Source organism: Mustela putorius, unplaced genomic scaffold, assembly GCF_011764305.1.
Source record: "Mustela putorius furo isolate JIRA1106 unplaced genomic scaffold, ASM1176430v1.1 tig00003834_pilon_pilon_pilon, whole genome shotgun sequence".
Classification (NCBI taxonomy): domain Eukaryota; kingdom Metazoa; phylum Chordata; class Mammalia; order Carnivora; family Mustelidae; genus Mustela; species Mustela putorius.
In genome coordinates, this window is record NW_025421987.1 from 123707153 (window position 1) to 123723188 (window position 16036).

At 36.1% G+C, this 16036-nt stretch overlaps 1 protein-coding gene across 11 annotated transcripts in view; it reads left to right on the forward strand.

The window, feature by feature from the left end:
• The window catches only part of RBMS3 (RNA binding motif single stranded interacting protein 3), a 711391-nt gene that overhangs the window by 187989 nt on the left and 507366 nt on the right, over nucleotides 1-16036 (forward strand). For all 11 annotated transcript variants that reach the window (XM_013057187.2, XM_013057186.2, XM_013057191.2 and 8 more), the window contains exon 4: nucleotides 13908-13966. In XM_013057187.2, coding sequence (XP_012912641.1) covers nucleotides 13908-13966 — 59 coding nt within the window. The remainder of the gene's footprint in view (nucleotides 1-13907; nucleotides 13967-16036) is intronic.

Here is a 16036-nt window from a genome sequence, read left to right on the forward strand (position 1 = left end):
AACCTGAACAAAACTAAACTGTATCTACCATATATATATGATAAAACATAGAGAAAAGCAAGGGATATTTTACTACAGAATACTGGGTAGTGGTTATCTATGGAGGAAAGTATAAGAAATGGGGTTAGAGAGAGGCAAGCAAGATATTTCACAGTTAAAATTAATAATTAATTTCTTAAGCCCATGATGTCTATTCATCTGAAGAAGTTTCACATCTTTTACATATGTCATAAATAATATTTCACATATTTAATATTCATTTATGTACCTATTAATATATTTACCTAAATTCATATGTATTTTAACAATCATATATACGATTTTATATAATATGTAATTATAATAGTTAAACATATTTATTATTTTTAATTTGAATTCTAATAAATTCAGTATCCTGAATTATAATAAATCTTAATGCAAATAAGACAGGGTCTAGATAGAAACACTAAAATCTAAGAAAAAAATCTGTGACTCCGCAGACTTTCAGTTTTTCAGTACAATATAAAAAATTATAGTGATGCATATCTTAAGTTTTTAAAACGTCTGTGTTTTTTTAAATGCAACTTGATAGTCAGTTCTTTAAAATCCTATTATACTGCCATATAACAGGAAGCTGAAGCGTCAAAGTGTCAAAGTTCCATAGTGTCTGAGTCTTTCGAAGACATGTCACTTAATGTGCAGTGAATGAATTCTCTCAGTGTATCAACAACCTTAAATAGATATACTACTTATTTCCCAAACAAGATAAAAATCTTTTCTTAGTGGCCCCATGTTGAGGCTATAGGGAGAGACCTCTCTACAAGCACACATACACAAAGACACATAAACACACAGATCTCAATGCTGCCTCATGTTATTTTTTGAGAAACATGTAATTTCTAAGAGGAAACAATGAACGTTAGCTCCAAAGATACTCGTTGCAATATTAATTCTAAAACAGCCAGCAGATACATACATTGGTAGCCATCCTCTGCCCACACCTTTTTTCTTTGGTAGTTGCCTGCTATGCTAACATACAGTGTCTTCATGATCTGTATTCTCGAAACAAAAACAAGAGAGTAGAAATGTAGCACATGAGTTGTCACCTTTACATTCCTGAGGATATCTTTTGGTACTTGGTAACTATTCATTAAGAGAAAAGCAAATGAGTTCGTCAATTCCTGAAGTGATAGTGACGATTCCCTTTTAAGTATATACATTATAAAATACATACAATATATATACACATTATAAAATTATAAAGTAATGTATATACATTAAGTATATACATTATAAACCACCAAGTGAGGATCATTACTTTTTTCATGCCCACTTGTCTTGGTGCGGCTTATACTGTTAACATTTTCTAACATTAGTGAAAGGATTTTTGTATTAAATACATTGATTTTGGCATTGCTTCTTCTTTTTTTTTTTTAAGATTTTATTTATTTATTTGACAGACAGAGATCACAAGTAGGCAGAGAAGCAGGCAGAGAGAGGGGAAGGGAAGCAGGCCCCCTGCTGAGCAGAGAGCCCGATGCAGGACTCGATCCCAGGACCCTGAGATCATGACCTGAGCCGAAGGCAGTGGCTTAACCCACTGAGCCACCCAGACGCCCCGGCATTGCTTATTCTTAAAAGTCATCTAGAAAGTCCTTAAAAGCCCTAGTACTGGATACAAGATTATATAGGTGGTATGACTATATGAAACACATAAATAAGAACAAACGTATGTAGAAAAGGAAATTAACCAATATAGTAAATGTTTGTGTGGTGAGATTATGAATAATTTCATCTTCCTATTTTTTTCCCTACATTTTCCAAATCTGACTTTATGAGATATATTACCTCTATAATGGAGAAAATAATCAATTTATTAAAATGTCAGTACTCGGGTGAGGAGTGGGCTAAAGACTATTAATAGAATTTCAATTTTATGGGCATGACATGTTGCTTTTCATTACATTTAGTGTTAAGAAAAGTGGAACCAATTATGCTCTCATGCATATGAAAAATACATGCCATCTAAACGTATCAACTTTTACTTTGGCTTACCAGTGGTTAAGTTTAAGACAAGTGAACAAGAGGCCACCTCCTGAGCAGAATATATTACATCTTATCTGTATAGATACATCTAGGTGAAGTCCTATTGTGTAATACACATCTGTAACCATAACACATGTGGGGAACAGCTGAATTTTTCTTACATTTTCCCTTTAGCCCATGACCTTCTCAAGTGTCATAGGTGTGTTCTTTTCATGCAAGACATTTCCCTAGTGGAATGAAAGGAATGCACTCAGGAGTGTGTGTGTGTGTAACTGCAGTAATAATGTCAGGGTTAAGGCAAATGAGCCAGAAGTCACTGAGCTAAACAAATTTTATAATCTACAGACTTTTTAAATTATGTTTTTGGAACTATTTATAAAAGCACCCTGAATTTTCTGACCATTAAATAATTGAAAGATTGATCATTACCCCAGCAACTATATTTTTGAGTATCAGCTATAAGCTTTTCATTAAGCCAGAAGGCTTAACATGAATTCTTTTATTAAGTCTTCCCCCTTACCTGGTGTGATAGTGATATGTATTTTACATATAATTTTAAAAGTACTAATGCTAATACAGAGACACTATAAAACAAATAATCCTCAGACAGGTAATTGGATTTCTCCATTGGTTTATATTATTATGAGTTATTTGAATATCCACTGGACAGTGGGCATACTGCTGTTGATCAAAGAACTGGATCCTTTGGGGTGACACAGAGCAGCTTTATCCAGTATACCTCTGACAACTTATTTTATTTTTTTATTAACATGTCTGTGAGTCATCAGGCATATGCACTTCACAGCACTCACTGTAGCACATACCCTCCCCAATGTCCATAACCCATCCATCTTCTCCATATCCTCCTCCCCCCAGCAACCCTCAGTTTGTTTCATGAGATTAAAAGTCTGTTATGGTTTGTCTCACTCCTGATCCCATCTTGTTTCATTTTTTCCCTCCCTACCCTCCATAGCCCCATGTTCTGCTTCTCAAATTCCTCATATCAGAGAGATCATATGATAATTGTCTTTCTCTAATTGACTTATTTCACTCAGTGTAATACCCTCTAGTTCCATTCATGTTCTTGCAAATGGCAAGTTTTCATTTCTTTTGATAGCTGCATAGTATAGCTGCACTGTGTGTGTATATATATATATATATATATATATATATATATATATATATATCACATCTTCTTTATCCATTCATCTGTTGATGGACATCTAGGTTCTTTCCATAGTTTGGCTATTGTGAATATTGCTGCTATAAACATTCGGGTGCACGTGCCCCTTCAGATCCCTACATTTGTATCTTTAGGGTAAATCCACAGGAGTGTGATTGTTGAGTCTTAGGGTAGCTCTATTTTCAATTTTTTGAGGAACTTCCATGCTGTTTTCCAGAGTGGCTACATCAGCGTGCGTTCCCATCAACAGTGTAGGAGGGTTCCCCTTTCTCCACATCCTCACCAACATCTGCATTTCCTGACTTGTTAATTTTAGCCATTCTGACTGATGTTGAGGTGGTATCTCACTGTGGTTTTAATTTGTATTTCCCTGATACAGAGTGATGTTGAGCACTTTTTCATGTGTCTGTTGGCCATCTGGATGTCTTCTTTGCAGAAATGTCTGCTTTAGGTTGCATAGACATTTTCACAATATTTGTTCTTCCAATCTGTGAACATGAAACATTTTTCCATTTCTTTGTGTCGTCCTCATTTTCTTTCATGTGTACTTTATAGTTTTCTGAGTACAGATTCTTTGCCTCTTTGGTTAGGTTTATTCCTAGGTGTCTTATGGTTTTGGGTATAATTGTAAATGGGATTGACTCCTTAATTTCTCTTTCTTCTGTCTTGTTAATGTATATGAATGTAATTGATTTCTGTGCATTGATTTTATATCCCGACACATTACTGAATTCCTGTGTGAGTTCTAGCAGTTTTGGAATGGAGTCTTTGGGCTTTCCAGATAAAGTATCATATCATCTGCAAGGAGTAAGTCTTTGACTTCTTCTTTGGTGATTTGGATGCCTTTAATTTCTTTTTGTTGTCTGATTGCTGAGGCCAGGACTTCTAGTACTATGTTGAATATCAGTGGTAATAGTGGATATCCCTGCCGTGTTCCTGATCTTAGGGGAAAAGCTCTCGGTTTTACCTCCTTGAGAGTAATATTTACTGTGGGTTTTTCATTGATGGCTTAAGATGATATTGAGGTATGTACCCTCTATGCCTACACCATTTTGATCAAGAAAGGATGTTGTACTTTGTCACATGCTTTTAAGCATCTATTGAGAGTATTATGGTTATTATTCTTTCTTTTATTATGTATTGTATCACACTGATTGATTTGCAGATGTTGAACCAAGCTTGCAACCCAGGAATAAATCTCCCTTGGTTGAATAAATAATTTATAATAAATAAATAAATCTCCTTGGTTGAATAATCATTTTAATGTACTGTTGGATCCTATTGGCTAGTATTTTTATGAGAATTTTCACATCTGTGTTCATCAAGGATATTGGTCTGTAATTCTCTTTTTTGATGGGACTTTGTCTGGTTTTGGGATCAAGGTAATGCTTTACTCATAAAATGAGTTTGGAGGTTTTCCTTCCATTTCTATTTTTTGGGGACAGTTTCAGGGGAATAAGTATTAGTTCTTTAAATGTTTTGTAAAATTCCCATGGGAAGCCATCTGGCCCAGGGCTCTTGTTTATTGGAAGATCTTTGGTTACTGCTTCCATCTCCTTACTAGTTATGAGTCTGTTCAGGTTTTCTATTTCTTCCTGGTTCAGTTTTGGTAGTTTATATGTCTCCAGGAATTCATCCATTTCTTCCAGATTGTCAAATTGGCAGGTGTATAATTGCTCATAATATGTTCTTATAATTGCTTGTATTTCTTTGGTGTTGGTTGTAATTTCTCTTCTTTCATTCATGACTTTATTAATTTGGGTCCTTTCTCTTTTCTTTTGGATAAGTCTGGCCAGGGTTTTATCAATCTTATTCATTCTTTCAAGGAACTAGCTCCTAGTTTCGTTGATTTGTTCGACTATTTTTTTGGTTTCTATTTCATTGATTTCTACTCTGATCTTTATTATGTCTCTTCTCCTGCTGGGCTTAGGCTTTCTTTGCTGTTCTTTCTCCAGCTCCTTTAATCATAGGCTTAGGTTATGTAATTGAGACCTTTCCTGTTTCTTGAGAAAGGCTATATATTTTCCTCTCAGGACGGCCTTTGCTGTGTCCCACAGATTTTGAACAGTTGTGTTTTTATTATCATTTGTTTCCATGAATTTTTTCAATTCCTTTAATTTCCTGGTTGACCCATTAATTCTTTAGTAGGATGCTCTTCAGCCTCCATGTATTTGGATTTTTTCCAAATTTCTTCTTGTGACTGAGTTCCAGTTTCAGAGCACTGTGGTCAGAAAATATGCAGGGAATGATCTCAAACTTTTGGTACCTGTTGAGACCTGATTTGTGACCCAGGATGTGATCTGTTCTGGAGAATGTTCCATGTGCACTAGAGAAGAATGTGTATTCTGTTGCTTTGGGATGAAATGTTCTGAATATATCTGTGATGTCCATCTGGTCCCATGTGTCATTTAAGGCCTTTATTTCCTTGTTGATCTTTTGCTTGGATGATCTGTCCATTGCAGTGAGAAGGGTGTTAAAGTCCTATACTCTTACTGTATTATTGTTGATGTGTTTCTTTGATTTTGTTATTAATTGGCTTGTATAGTTGGCTGCTCTCATGTTAGGGGCATAGATATTAAAAATTATTAGATCTTATCAGACCCTTTGGGTATGATATAGTGTCCTTCCTCATCTCTTATTATGGTCTTTGGCTTAAAGTCTAATTTATCTGATATAAGGATTGCCACCCCAGCTTTCTTTTGATGTCCATTAGCATGGTAAATTGTTTTCCACACCCTCACTTTAAATCTGGAGGTGCCTTTGGGTCTAAAATGAGTTTCTTGTAGACAGCATATTTATGGGTTTTGATTTTTTAACATTATGATACCATACCCTGGGTTTTTTGATTGGGACATTTATCCCATTTACATTCAGGGTAACTATTGAAAGATACAAATTTAGTGCCATTGTAGTGCTGGTAAGGTGACTGTTACTGTATATTGTCTCTGTTCCTTTCTGGTTTACTACTTTTAGACTCTCTCTTTGCTTAGAGTACCCCTTTCAATATTTCCTGGAGGGCTGGTTTGGTGTTTGCAAATTCTGTTAATTTTTGTTTATCCTGGAAGCTTTTTATCTCTTCTTCTATTTTCAATGATAGCCTAGCTCGATATAGTATTCTTGGCTGCATGTTTTTCTTTTTTAGTGCTCTCAATATATCATGCCAGTTCTTTTGGCCTGCCAGGTCTCTGTGGATAAATCTGCTGCCAATCTAATATTTTTACTATTGTATTTGCTGTTGGTGTGTTATTCTCTTGAAGTGGTGGTTCTCAAAACACTATCTACCAATATTAATGTCACCTGGGATTGTGTTAGAAACGCAAACTCTTCAGAGCCAACTTCTACCTATTGAATCAGTATTTCTGGGAGTAGGGCCTTGTGATCTGTGTGTTAATAAGCCCCTCCAAGAGACTGTAGGGCAGATTAGCCTTCAAGGACTGCTGTCTTAGAGTCGGTCAGATTGTAAATGTAGTGTTAGAGCCACAGAAGTTTGGTGAGACTATTTGAAGTGTGAAAATAGTAATTTACCGGGGCGCCTGGGTGGCTCAGTGGGTTAAGCCTCTGCCATCGGCTCAGGTCATGATCTCAGGGTCCTGGGATCAAGCCTTGCATGGGGCTCTCTGCTCAGCAGGGAGCCTGCTTCCCCCTCTCTCTCTGCCTACTTGTGATCTCTCTCTTTCTCTTTCTCTGTCAAATAAATAAATAAAATATTAAAAAAAAAAAGAAAATAGTAATTTACCAAATAATACACTGGTGTAAAAAATAAACTTTTTTGAGAAATTGTTTTAATTATCCCAAAGAAGTACAAAAAGCTTCTGATTGCCAAAATAGTGCCCTTTCTTCAAACACTTCCTCTTTTGAGAAGTTTTCTTCAGTTCTCCCAACTGGAAACTCCTATTTTGTGTTCTTTGTAATGTGTTATTCTCAAGTTGTAAGTTAATAAATGACATTTTGGTTTGTGCAGTGAACTTGTGAAATTTACTTGGTGTGGATCCATGATTCAAGAGTTTGATTATCTCTGGGGTGGGCAAGGGAGGGAAAGAATGTCCAGACTATAAGGCCAAGAATTAGGTTCTAGATTATTAGTTGTCTGTTCTGGGTCATACTGGGATATTTCTTGGCCTTTGTCATCCACCCAAATGTTGTGGAGGTTGGAGGTGTTAGGTTAGGGCTTGGAGGGACCAACTGCAAAATCATTGAGCAAAGCACTAAAAGGGGGAGAGTGGTCTGGATATTTTCATTTCTGTTCTTTATTCCAAAGCTTACCAGGCCTTGGATAGGTGTTATTGTATTAGTTTGCTAAGGCTGCCATAATAAAATATGGCACACTGGGTGGTTTAAATGACAAGAAATCTATATTCTTACAGTTCTGGAGGTGAGAAGTATGATATCCAGATGTTGGTGGGGTTGTTTCTTTTGAGGCCTCTCTCCTTTGCTCACAAATGGCTGTCTTACCCCAGTGTCCTCACATGGTCTCTTCTTTGTGCCTGGGTGGTTTAAATGACAAGAAATCTATATTCTTACAGTTCTGGAGGTGAGAAGTATGATATCCAGATGTTGGTGGGGTTGTTTCTTTTGAGGCCTCTCTCCTTTGCTCACAAATGGCTGTCTTACCCCAGTGTCCTCACATGGTCTCTTCTTTGTGCCTATCTTTGTCCTAATCTATAAGGACACCAGTCATATTAGATTTAGGCCTACCCATATGACCATATGACCATATCTAAAGGCTCTCTTTCCAAATATGGATTACATTCTGAGGTGTGGGTGGTTAAGGCTTAACTGGTGGTTAAGACTTCAACACATGAGTTTTGAGGGGACATAGTTCAGCCCACCACAGTTGTTGCTGGCTTTGGCGACTCAGTGGTAGATTGAGCTTGTTAATGCTTCAAACTATTATTGAGCTGTGGACTTCTCTTGTAGGTGAAACCTGACTGATGTGACCCATCAAAGGAAAGGCCCCACCACATTCCTACTGTATCCCTAAAGCCATAGCTATAATCCATTAGCATCCCCAAATGCCAAAGAATGAATGAGCCATCTAGAAGTAGGCAAACAACCACATTTGCTGAAAGGATAATGTTTCATCCATTAAATAAATGCAATACCTTTTTTGAGTCTGGTATCAATACAGAAGGCATGTGAAAAATGAGTTAGCTGGGAGTTAATTGACTGTGGAGACTCTATTTTCAGTCTTTGCCTGTATTTTTTGAATTAATATACACAGTGGGTGATTCAGCAAAAGGATTTAAAAATAAATTCTTTATAGAAAGATCCCACCGATTTGATGTCTTCATAATGCATGAAGAGTAGACCCATAATAGCTCTATTTTCTTTTCAACTTTGGAAAATAAAAGATGCCATTAGTTCAAATTAGGCTTGTATGTGGAATAATCAAGTATATCAACAAACAGTTTGACCCAAATGCTGTTTAAGAATAAGAATAAATACCAGAAAGCATTGGCTGTTCTTTAAAAAATTAAATGTAAAACTTCAATTGACAAGCTAGGGTAAAAGTGAGTTAATACTCAACACATAACTACATAAAACTCAGTTATGAAAACATAAAATATAATAATTGGGTAGTTATTACAGATTGGCTAATGTTTTACAGAGTACTCTTAGAATGGAAAGAAAATGTTATTTGGGACCTGGCTGCATTTGGAGAATGCATGGGCACTCTGGATAGCTGGTGAATATGTAGATCTTATGTGGAGTCACATATTTTTATGTCCAAAAGCATCCTAGCAATGTGAATTAGGGGCTTCTCACATTGGCTTAGAAAAGGTGTTGAAGGTAAGAATCTTGATACTAAGTGTGTTCACTTTAATTTTTTTGTTTCCCCCAAGAAGTTGAATCCCCCTGGAGGAAGTCGACTGTGGATAATCCTGTACCTCTTCTAGCTGTATTAAATGAAAGCATAGAAAAGTGAATTGGATTTTTCTGAAAGTTTCTAGCACAAGTGCTCAGGTGTCTATTTCCAGGCATCATCCTGAAATAATCTGGTCGCATATTTTGTGGCCATTATCAGATTTTGCTTTCTGCTCATGGGTGTCATAAAAACAAAACAAAACAAAACAAAACAAAAAAACACCACATGAATACTTAGGGTCTTTCTCTAAACCCAAAGGAGGGGAAGAGTAAAGAAGTGAGATAACTTATGTTTGGAAATACCTTTTTCCTCAGAAGTATTTTTTTCTTCAGAATGTGTGAAATATGTTATTAGCCTGTTTAATAGTTTTTATTCTAGTACATTAGGATACTTTAACAAAACACTGGGAAGAAAGATTTGATATAATTCTTCACAGGTATATTACATAGGTGGCTTTTCTGTTTATGGCGGTTTGGAACCAAAAATAATAAAAAAAAAAAAGCCTAACTTTACCTTCATCAGATGTTGACTTTGCAAAGCATAGAGAATACAGCACTAGCCATGCAGAAAGTACCTGTTTGTCACTGGGAGAGTTCAAACACGAACTGGAACCAATGGCCCATTAAATACCTTCTCTTGTTGTTTAAAGCATATCACCGCTTTGTGAAGTAATTGTTAATGCAACATACTGTAACTGAGCCAAAGAATCAAATTCCTTTAACTCTAGTCAGACTAGTGGCTGAGTCAGGTATTCTCAGTTGTGTTCCATTGTTTCATGATTGGGCACTCTCAGAAAGCCTTGCCTAGATTGTAATTAGGAATAGGGAAATCAAGAAATAGCATAATTTTGCTGTGTGTGTATGTATGTGTATGTGAGTGAGTGATTTTCCACTCATAGTAGCATTATAATGCTTCCTGGGACATAAAACTTTGTTTTAGAAAAGAGTTGCTTGCCAAAATATTCACAAATGCTTTCCATAAAAAAGTATTTCCTTCCTTTCCATTTTTTTTTTGCTGTAATAAAATGACAGCTATTTTTTTTTACATATACTGCATTTAATAAAGGAAAAGAAAGACATCCTAGTAATATTGATACAGTAGGACAATATGCACATCTTAGGCTAAAAGTCCCATTGGGAGATGTAATTCACTATGAGATACAGTAATTTTTAATTTCCTCTTTAAAAGATAGAGCTAAATTTTAATTTGGGAGGTACTTATATATAAAATTTTTAAGAGTAGCTTTAGAAACCAATTAAAAATGATTTTTGTCTTAAGGGTTTGTATGCCTGATGTGAGATGGTTATAAATATTCTAAATTCTTTTTCTTTCCTTTAGTTTTTACTTCTGTATTAATAGTGCTTTGTGTGGAAAAAAAATTTCAGCAAATGTTCCCTTTCTTCTCCCTTTTTGTTTTCTACACTAAGATACAAGCAGTCTTTCAAATGTTTACTTGACTGACTAGCCCAAATCTAGCAAACATTACTGTTGTTAGTAGGTACAGTTATAGAGGGGCACCTGGGCGGCTCAGTCAGGCTCTTGATTGTGACTCAGGTCATGATCTCAGTGTTGTGTGATCCAGCCCTGTGTAGGGAAATCTGTGCTCAGTGAGGAGTTCGCTTGAGATTCTCTCTTTTCCCTCTCCCTTTCCCTTCCCCGTATTCATGTTCTTTCTCTGGAAAATAAATAAATAGATAGATAGATAAATAAATAAATATATATATTTTTAAAGGTCCAGTTGTAGATACCTTGAACCACTGTAGACTGAAGAGACCATGCAAATATGATAGTATTTTACTGGTTCTTTTCATAAAAGAGAAACTCTTGGGATGAAATAGAGCTTGAAGGAGAGGCTGTATGTGTCTGTTGGAATGCGGATGCTGGGGAATGACAAATTTTGGAGGAATTGTGCTTGTATAATAGGTGTGAGGTAATAGACACTTCAGTAGTACCTAACAAACATACAAATAAACAAAAGCTTTGAACCTATGGGTATTTGTATGGTTAAGGACAATGACAACATAGTTAATATAATCCCTAACATTAAAAATAACAATATAAATGGTAAATGAAAATTATCCTTTTCGCAAATAATTTTACCTTCCAAATTTTTTAGTGGAAGATTTTGACAGTTTAAGTAGTAATGTTTTAAGCTATCCTTTGGGACTCCCCCCTTCTATTTCTTAACCACCTCGGAGAAGGCCAAGGACTAAATATTTTTATATTTAACAGGAAGGAAATAATTACAAGAAGAGCTAATATTTAATGAGTACTTATTCTGTGCCGCCACTGTTATCATTTTAGGTAAACCCCATTTAACCCTTAGAACAAGCTTATGAGATAGAGGTTATTATCATTTTATATATTTGTACATAGATGTACATATTTTAAATAGATAATCATCTAAATGAATATTTAAAAAAATAGATTTATGTAATTATAGGTGGTGAGATGATAGAAAGGATACATAAGGCTTACTTAGCCAAACGGATGTACCCGGGCTGAATAGCGATTTGAGCCATGACAGTTTGTCTCCGTAGCATATTCTTTTCACCACTGCACTAGATTGCCCTGGAGTTGAATACCTGGATTCCCAAAGACGTGATGATTGATTAAACTAGAAGGGTTGATATATACAGCATCTCTGTTTTGAAGGCAGTTGATATAATGGTTAAGCACTACACCAATCTTAAAAATCCCATATTCTTATCCCTCCTATAACTTTCACAAATTATGTGAATTTGATCAAGTTGCCGATCTTGTAACTTTTGCAAAGTGGTAGTAGACATTTACAGGCCCAGATCTCTTTGATTTATTTAGCTATAGAGTTATAGTTATCAAGGGGTAGAAAATGCAGTGGTACCAGGGATGTAGGTAGCTGAAATGTCAGGATTATGCTGGCAAAATCTACTTAATTAAGTTTTGGATAGCTTCATCCCAGTTCTGGCTGGCTTTAACAAAGGGCATGGAGGCAACTGGTGGGAATTACCTCAGACCCCTTCATCTAAATATATATAAATATTCTAATTCCTATTATCACCTATTGATAGGTCAGCTCATAATGATTTTCAAAGCTATTGGTGCTATCATTTTCATAATGACATTAATTCCATGAATTCCTAGAGGACTGTCAGTGCATCTTTGGTCAAATCATCTGAGAGGTGCCTGGGTGGCTCAAACAGTTGAGTGTCTGACTTTTGATTTTGGCTCGAGTCATGATCTTGGGGTCATGATATCAAGCCTGTTGTTGGGGTATGTGCTGGGCATGGAGTGTACTGGAGATTGTCTTTCTCCCTCTCCCTCCCCCCAACCCTAGCTCAGGGGTGCTCTCCCTCTCTTTCTCTCAAAAAACAAAAAAACAAAAATGCCAAAAACATCTGGGGGAAAAAGAAAAAAAAAAGAAGCAAAGCATTTTTAGCACAATGACACTTTCAAAACTAAAAATATTGATAAATGACCACCAAAATGCACCAAAGAATTAATGACATAATGAGAGGTATTATAGATGCAAAAGAAACAGTGATGATAGGGAACCTCGTTTATTCTGACATGGGACATTTACTCTTTGTCATATATACTCACACTTCCTTAGGAACACAGAATTAAAAAAACAAAAAACAAAAAACAAAAACAAAAAACCTTGCCAAACACGTTGGACATGGCTGAAATTTTGAACATAAGTACGAGTTGTTAGTAAACTTGGCACTTAAATTTGCATTATAATTTCTCCATATTATGATGATTCAGAAGTATCCTTCATGGAATCCTAAAGAAGGACAGGGTTTTAAAATTTATCTTCTTCAGTCCTATCATTTATACCTTAGGAAACAAGCTTAAGGAGAGTGAGTTTCAGGAGCGCCTGGGTGGCTCAGTGGGTTAAGCCTCTGTCTTTGACTCAGGTCTTGATCTCAGGGTCCTGGGACTGAGCCCAACATCGGGCTCTTTGGTCTGTGGGGAGCCTGCTTCCCCCCTTCTCTGCCTGTCTCTCTGCCTACTTGTGATCTCTCTTTCTGTCAAATAAATAAATAAAACCTTTAAAAAAGAAAGAGAGAGTGAGTTTCATTCTCTATATTACCCATCTTTTAAAAAACAAAACCTACACTGGGTCTTCTGCAAGAGATGATAAAATAATCAATATATGTATTTATGGTAGAAGCTTCATTGTCAATGAAGTAGCATTGTATTACTTGTATCATTCACTTATTTATAGCAAACCTTTATTGAGCTCCTATTACATATGATTGCAGGCATTGAGAATACAAAACTCAGTCCTTCTCCTCAATTAACTTACAGTATGTGTTTAATAACAAAAAAATCCTATTTATATTAGGAGCACTGCTAGGAAATCTCAGTATTTCAATTTATCACTCTCCCAAATCCTGAAAGGGAATTATTAGAATTCTCATGTTCACAGATGAAAAAAAACAGCTTTGGAGAAGTTGTATTAAACTGCTCAGCATTGCCACACTAGGTCAGTGCCAGCCCTGGAAGTAAGCCCTGTTCAGCCTGGAGCCAAGGTCTGTGCTTTTCTCCAGCAATCCACAGTATGATTTACTTTGATCACAATCACACGCAACCCCCTTTCAGCCACCTATGACAGCCTGACAGGTCTATTTTTGAAGGCTCAACCCAGTGATTATGTAGGGAAGCACATTCTCAAGTTATAGAGAAGAACTGGTGAAAAGAGATCATCCAGGTGTGAAATGGAAGTACAGAGCTTGTTTTTTTGGTTTATTCCTGCTCAATTGTGTGTACACCAATGTTCATTAAGGTATTTTAGGTGTCTTCATTGGGCTATAATAACATAGATTTCTCTCTCTCGCTCTCTTTCAGGTATGGAAAAATTGTATCCACAAAGGCAATTCTGGACAAAAACACAAATCAGTGCAAAGGTATGTGTAAGGGTGTTTGTACCATGGATTCTTACGTTGGCTGTTGGATCGATGGCACCTCCAAGGCAGAGATCCAGGCATCAGCTGCACAGTGATCACGATGTACAGTATATGGCAAACCTCTTTAATAATGCTGAAGCTTTGATGAGTTGTATTTCTAGTAACATTGTTCATTAATTTTTTTCATTAACAAACAAAATGAAAATCACAAATCAGAACAAGTATCAAATTGCTTCAGCATAAAACTAAATTACCTCTTAACAACTTTGGGTTGTCTGATTTGAATGATATCATCAGTGATGCAAATTGATTTCCTATATAAAAATGAGGAACTCTGGGGAAAACTTCCCCATGCAAAGCACGTTTTAATTTATCTGTTCTTTAAAGCTTTTTCGCAACCTTGGTTGACTAGGAATGAGTTTATGGATGGGCCCGTTGTGTCTAAACTTCTGCTGTCAGCCTCCCTCGGGATCTAAGTGGTATCTTATTAAGGCTTTTTTGTTTGCTTGTTTCCCCCTGGAAACATTTCTGAAGTTATTTGACTCTATCTGTGACTTGTGTTTCTTCATGTCTGGGAATCCCATACTCTTTCAAGAGTTGCAGTATATATTATTTGTGAAATCTGTATGGTTTCCCTTGCATGACTCAGTTCTTACTAGAAAATTGGAATGCTTCTTGTGACATATGTTATTTGTTGTTCCTGTAATCCAGCCTTTTTTGTAATACTGTCATCAAGAAGTATGGAGAGCCAAGATCATTCTAAATACTGCCCCTATTTCACATACAGATATAATGTGCATATGTTTTATGAACAGACACTCATATACTAAAAATATATCCTAGCCTACTTGGGTAATGATTAGATCTATTCACCAATTAAAAAAAAAGCATTTTAGTCTCCTAAAAACTCACAAATGTGTTTGGTATTTAGGTACTATAAGACAAAAAATAATAAGACAGGTTCCTGTCATCTAATAGTTCAGTTTGAAAAGGAAACAAACAAGAAAATCAGGGAACTAATCCTAACATGCTTACTAGAATCAGTGTTATGGGCCTAATACATATGAAAGTGTAACAGAGATATCCATAATAGACATAAACACCAAATACTGTGAGAGGAGAAGATAGAGATTTCTTTTGGGGGCATGAAGTTTATAAAGGCAAGTCAGAATGGATGAGCTTGAGAATGGTCTGGGAAAAAGAATTTTAGTATGTAATTGAGCAGACCCCCATAGCTAGAATAGAAGAAACTCCTAACACTCCAATCCACATTTTCTTGTAATTGCTTAAGAGCCTTAAACTCAATTAAGATAGGACCTGTATAACCTAGAAAGCTTATCTTCAAAGGGATGTGTTGCAGGGAAATGTTTGGCCATCTGCTGGGAATGCTAGCAGAAAATATTAGAAAATCTCTCTCTTTGTTTTTATATCAACCTCCTCTGTGTGGTTTAGAACATATTAGGATATTTTTACAAATGCATATGTTTTAAATATATAAATGAATTATGGGTTTGCTGATACAACATATTTTTACTCATTGTAATATGGATTTAAAAAATGGTTTGGAGACTAGTGTCATAATAAGCACCGATAAATACAGAAGGAGATGGAGGGAGGGAAAGATGGACAAAAGGAGAGAAAGGAAGGGAGGAAGAGAGGGACCATGGGACCTCCTAGGGAAATCATTTAACCCACTGAGCCGCCCAGGTGCCCCATCCTAGGGAAATCATTTAATAGAAGGGCAACCAAAGATGACATTATGGGCAGGCAGAGGGCTATTAGACCTTTTGCCCTGAGGGAAAAGAAAGCGGAGTGAACATGTTGTCATTATACATACACAAATAAGAGCCTCCAGTTGCCTTTTCAGCATTTGGAGCCTGTGGATTATCCGTAGTGATTCTGATTCATAATCTTCCTCAAGTACATGGAGGTGGGTCTCCTAAAAATAAGCACTCATGATCAGAACGGTATTATTGTCGCTTTCATGTTGAGGGAAAGTATTATTTTAATGACATTCTGAATCTTATTTAGATTATTCCTTTCAGAAAAATGGCCCTTGAAATAACTACT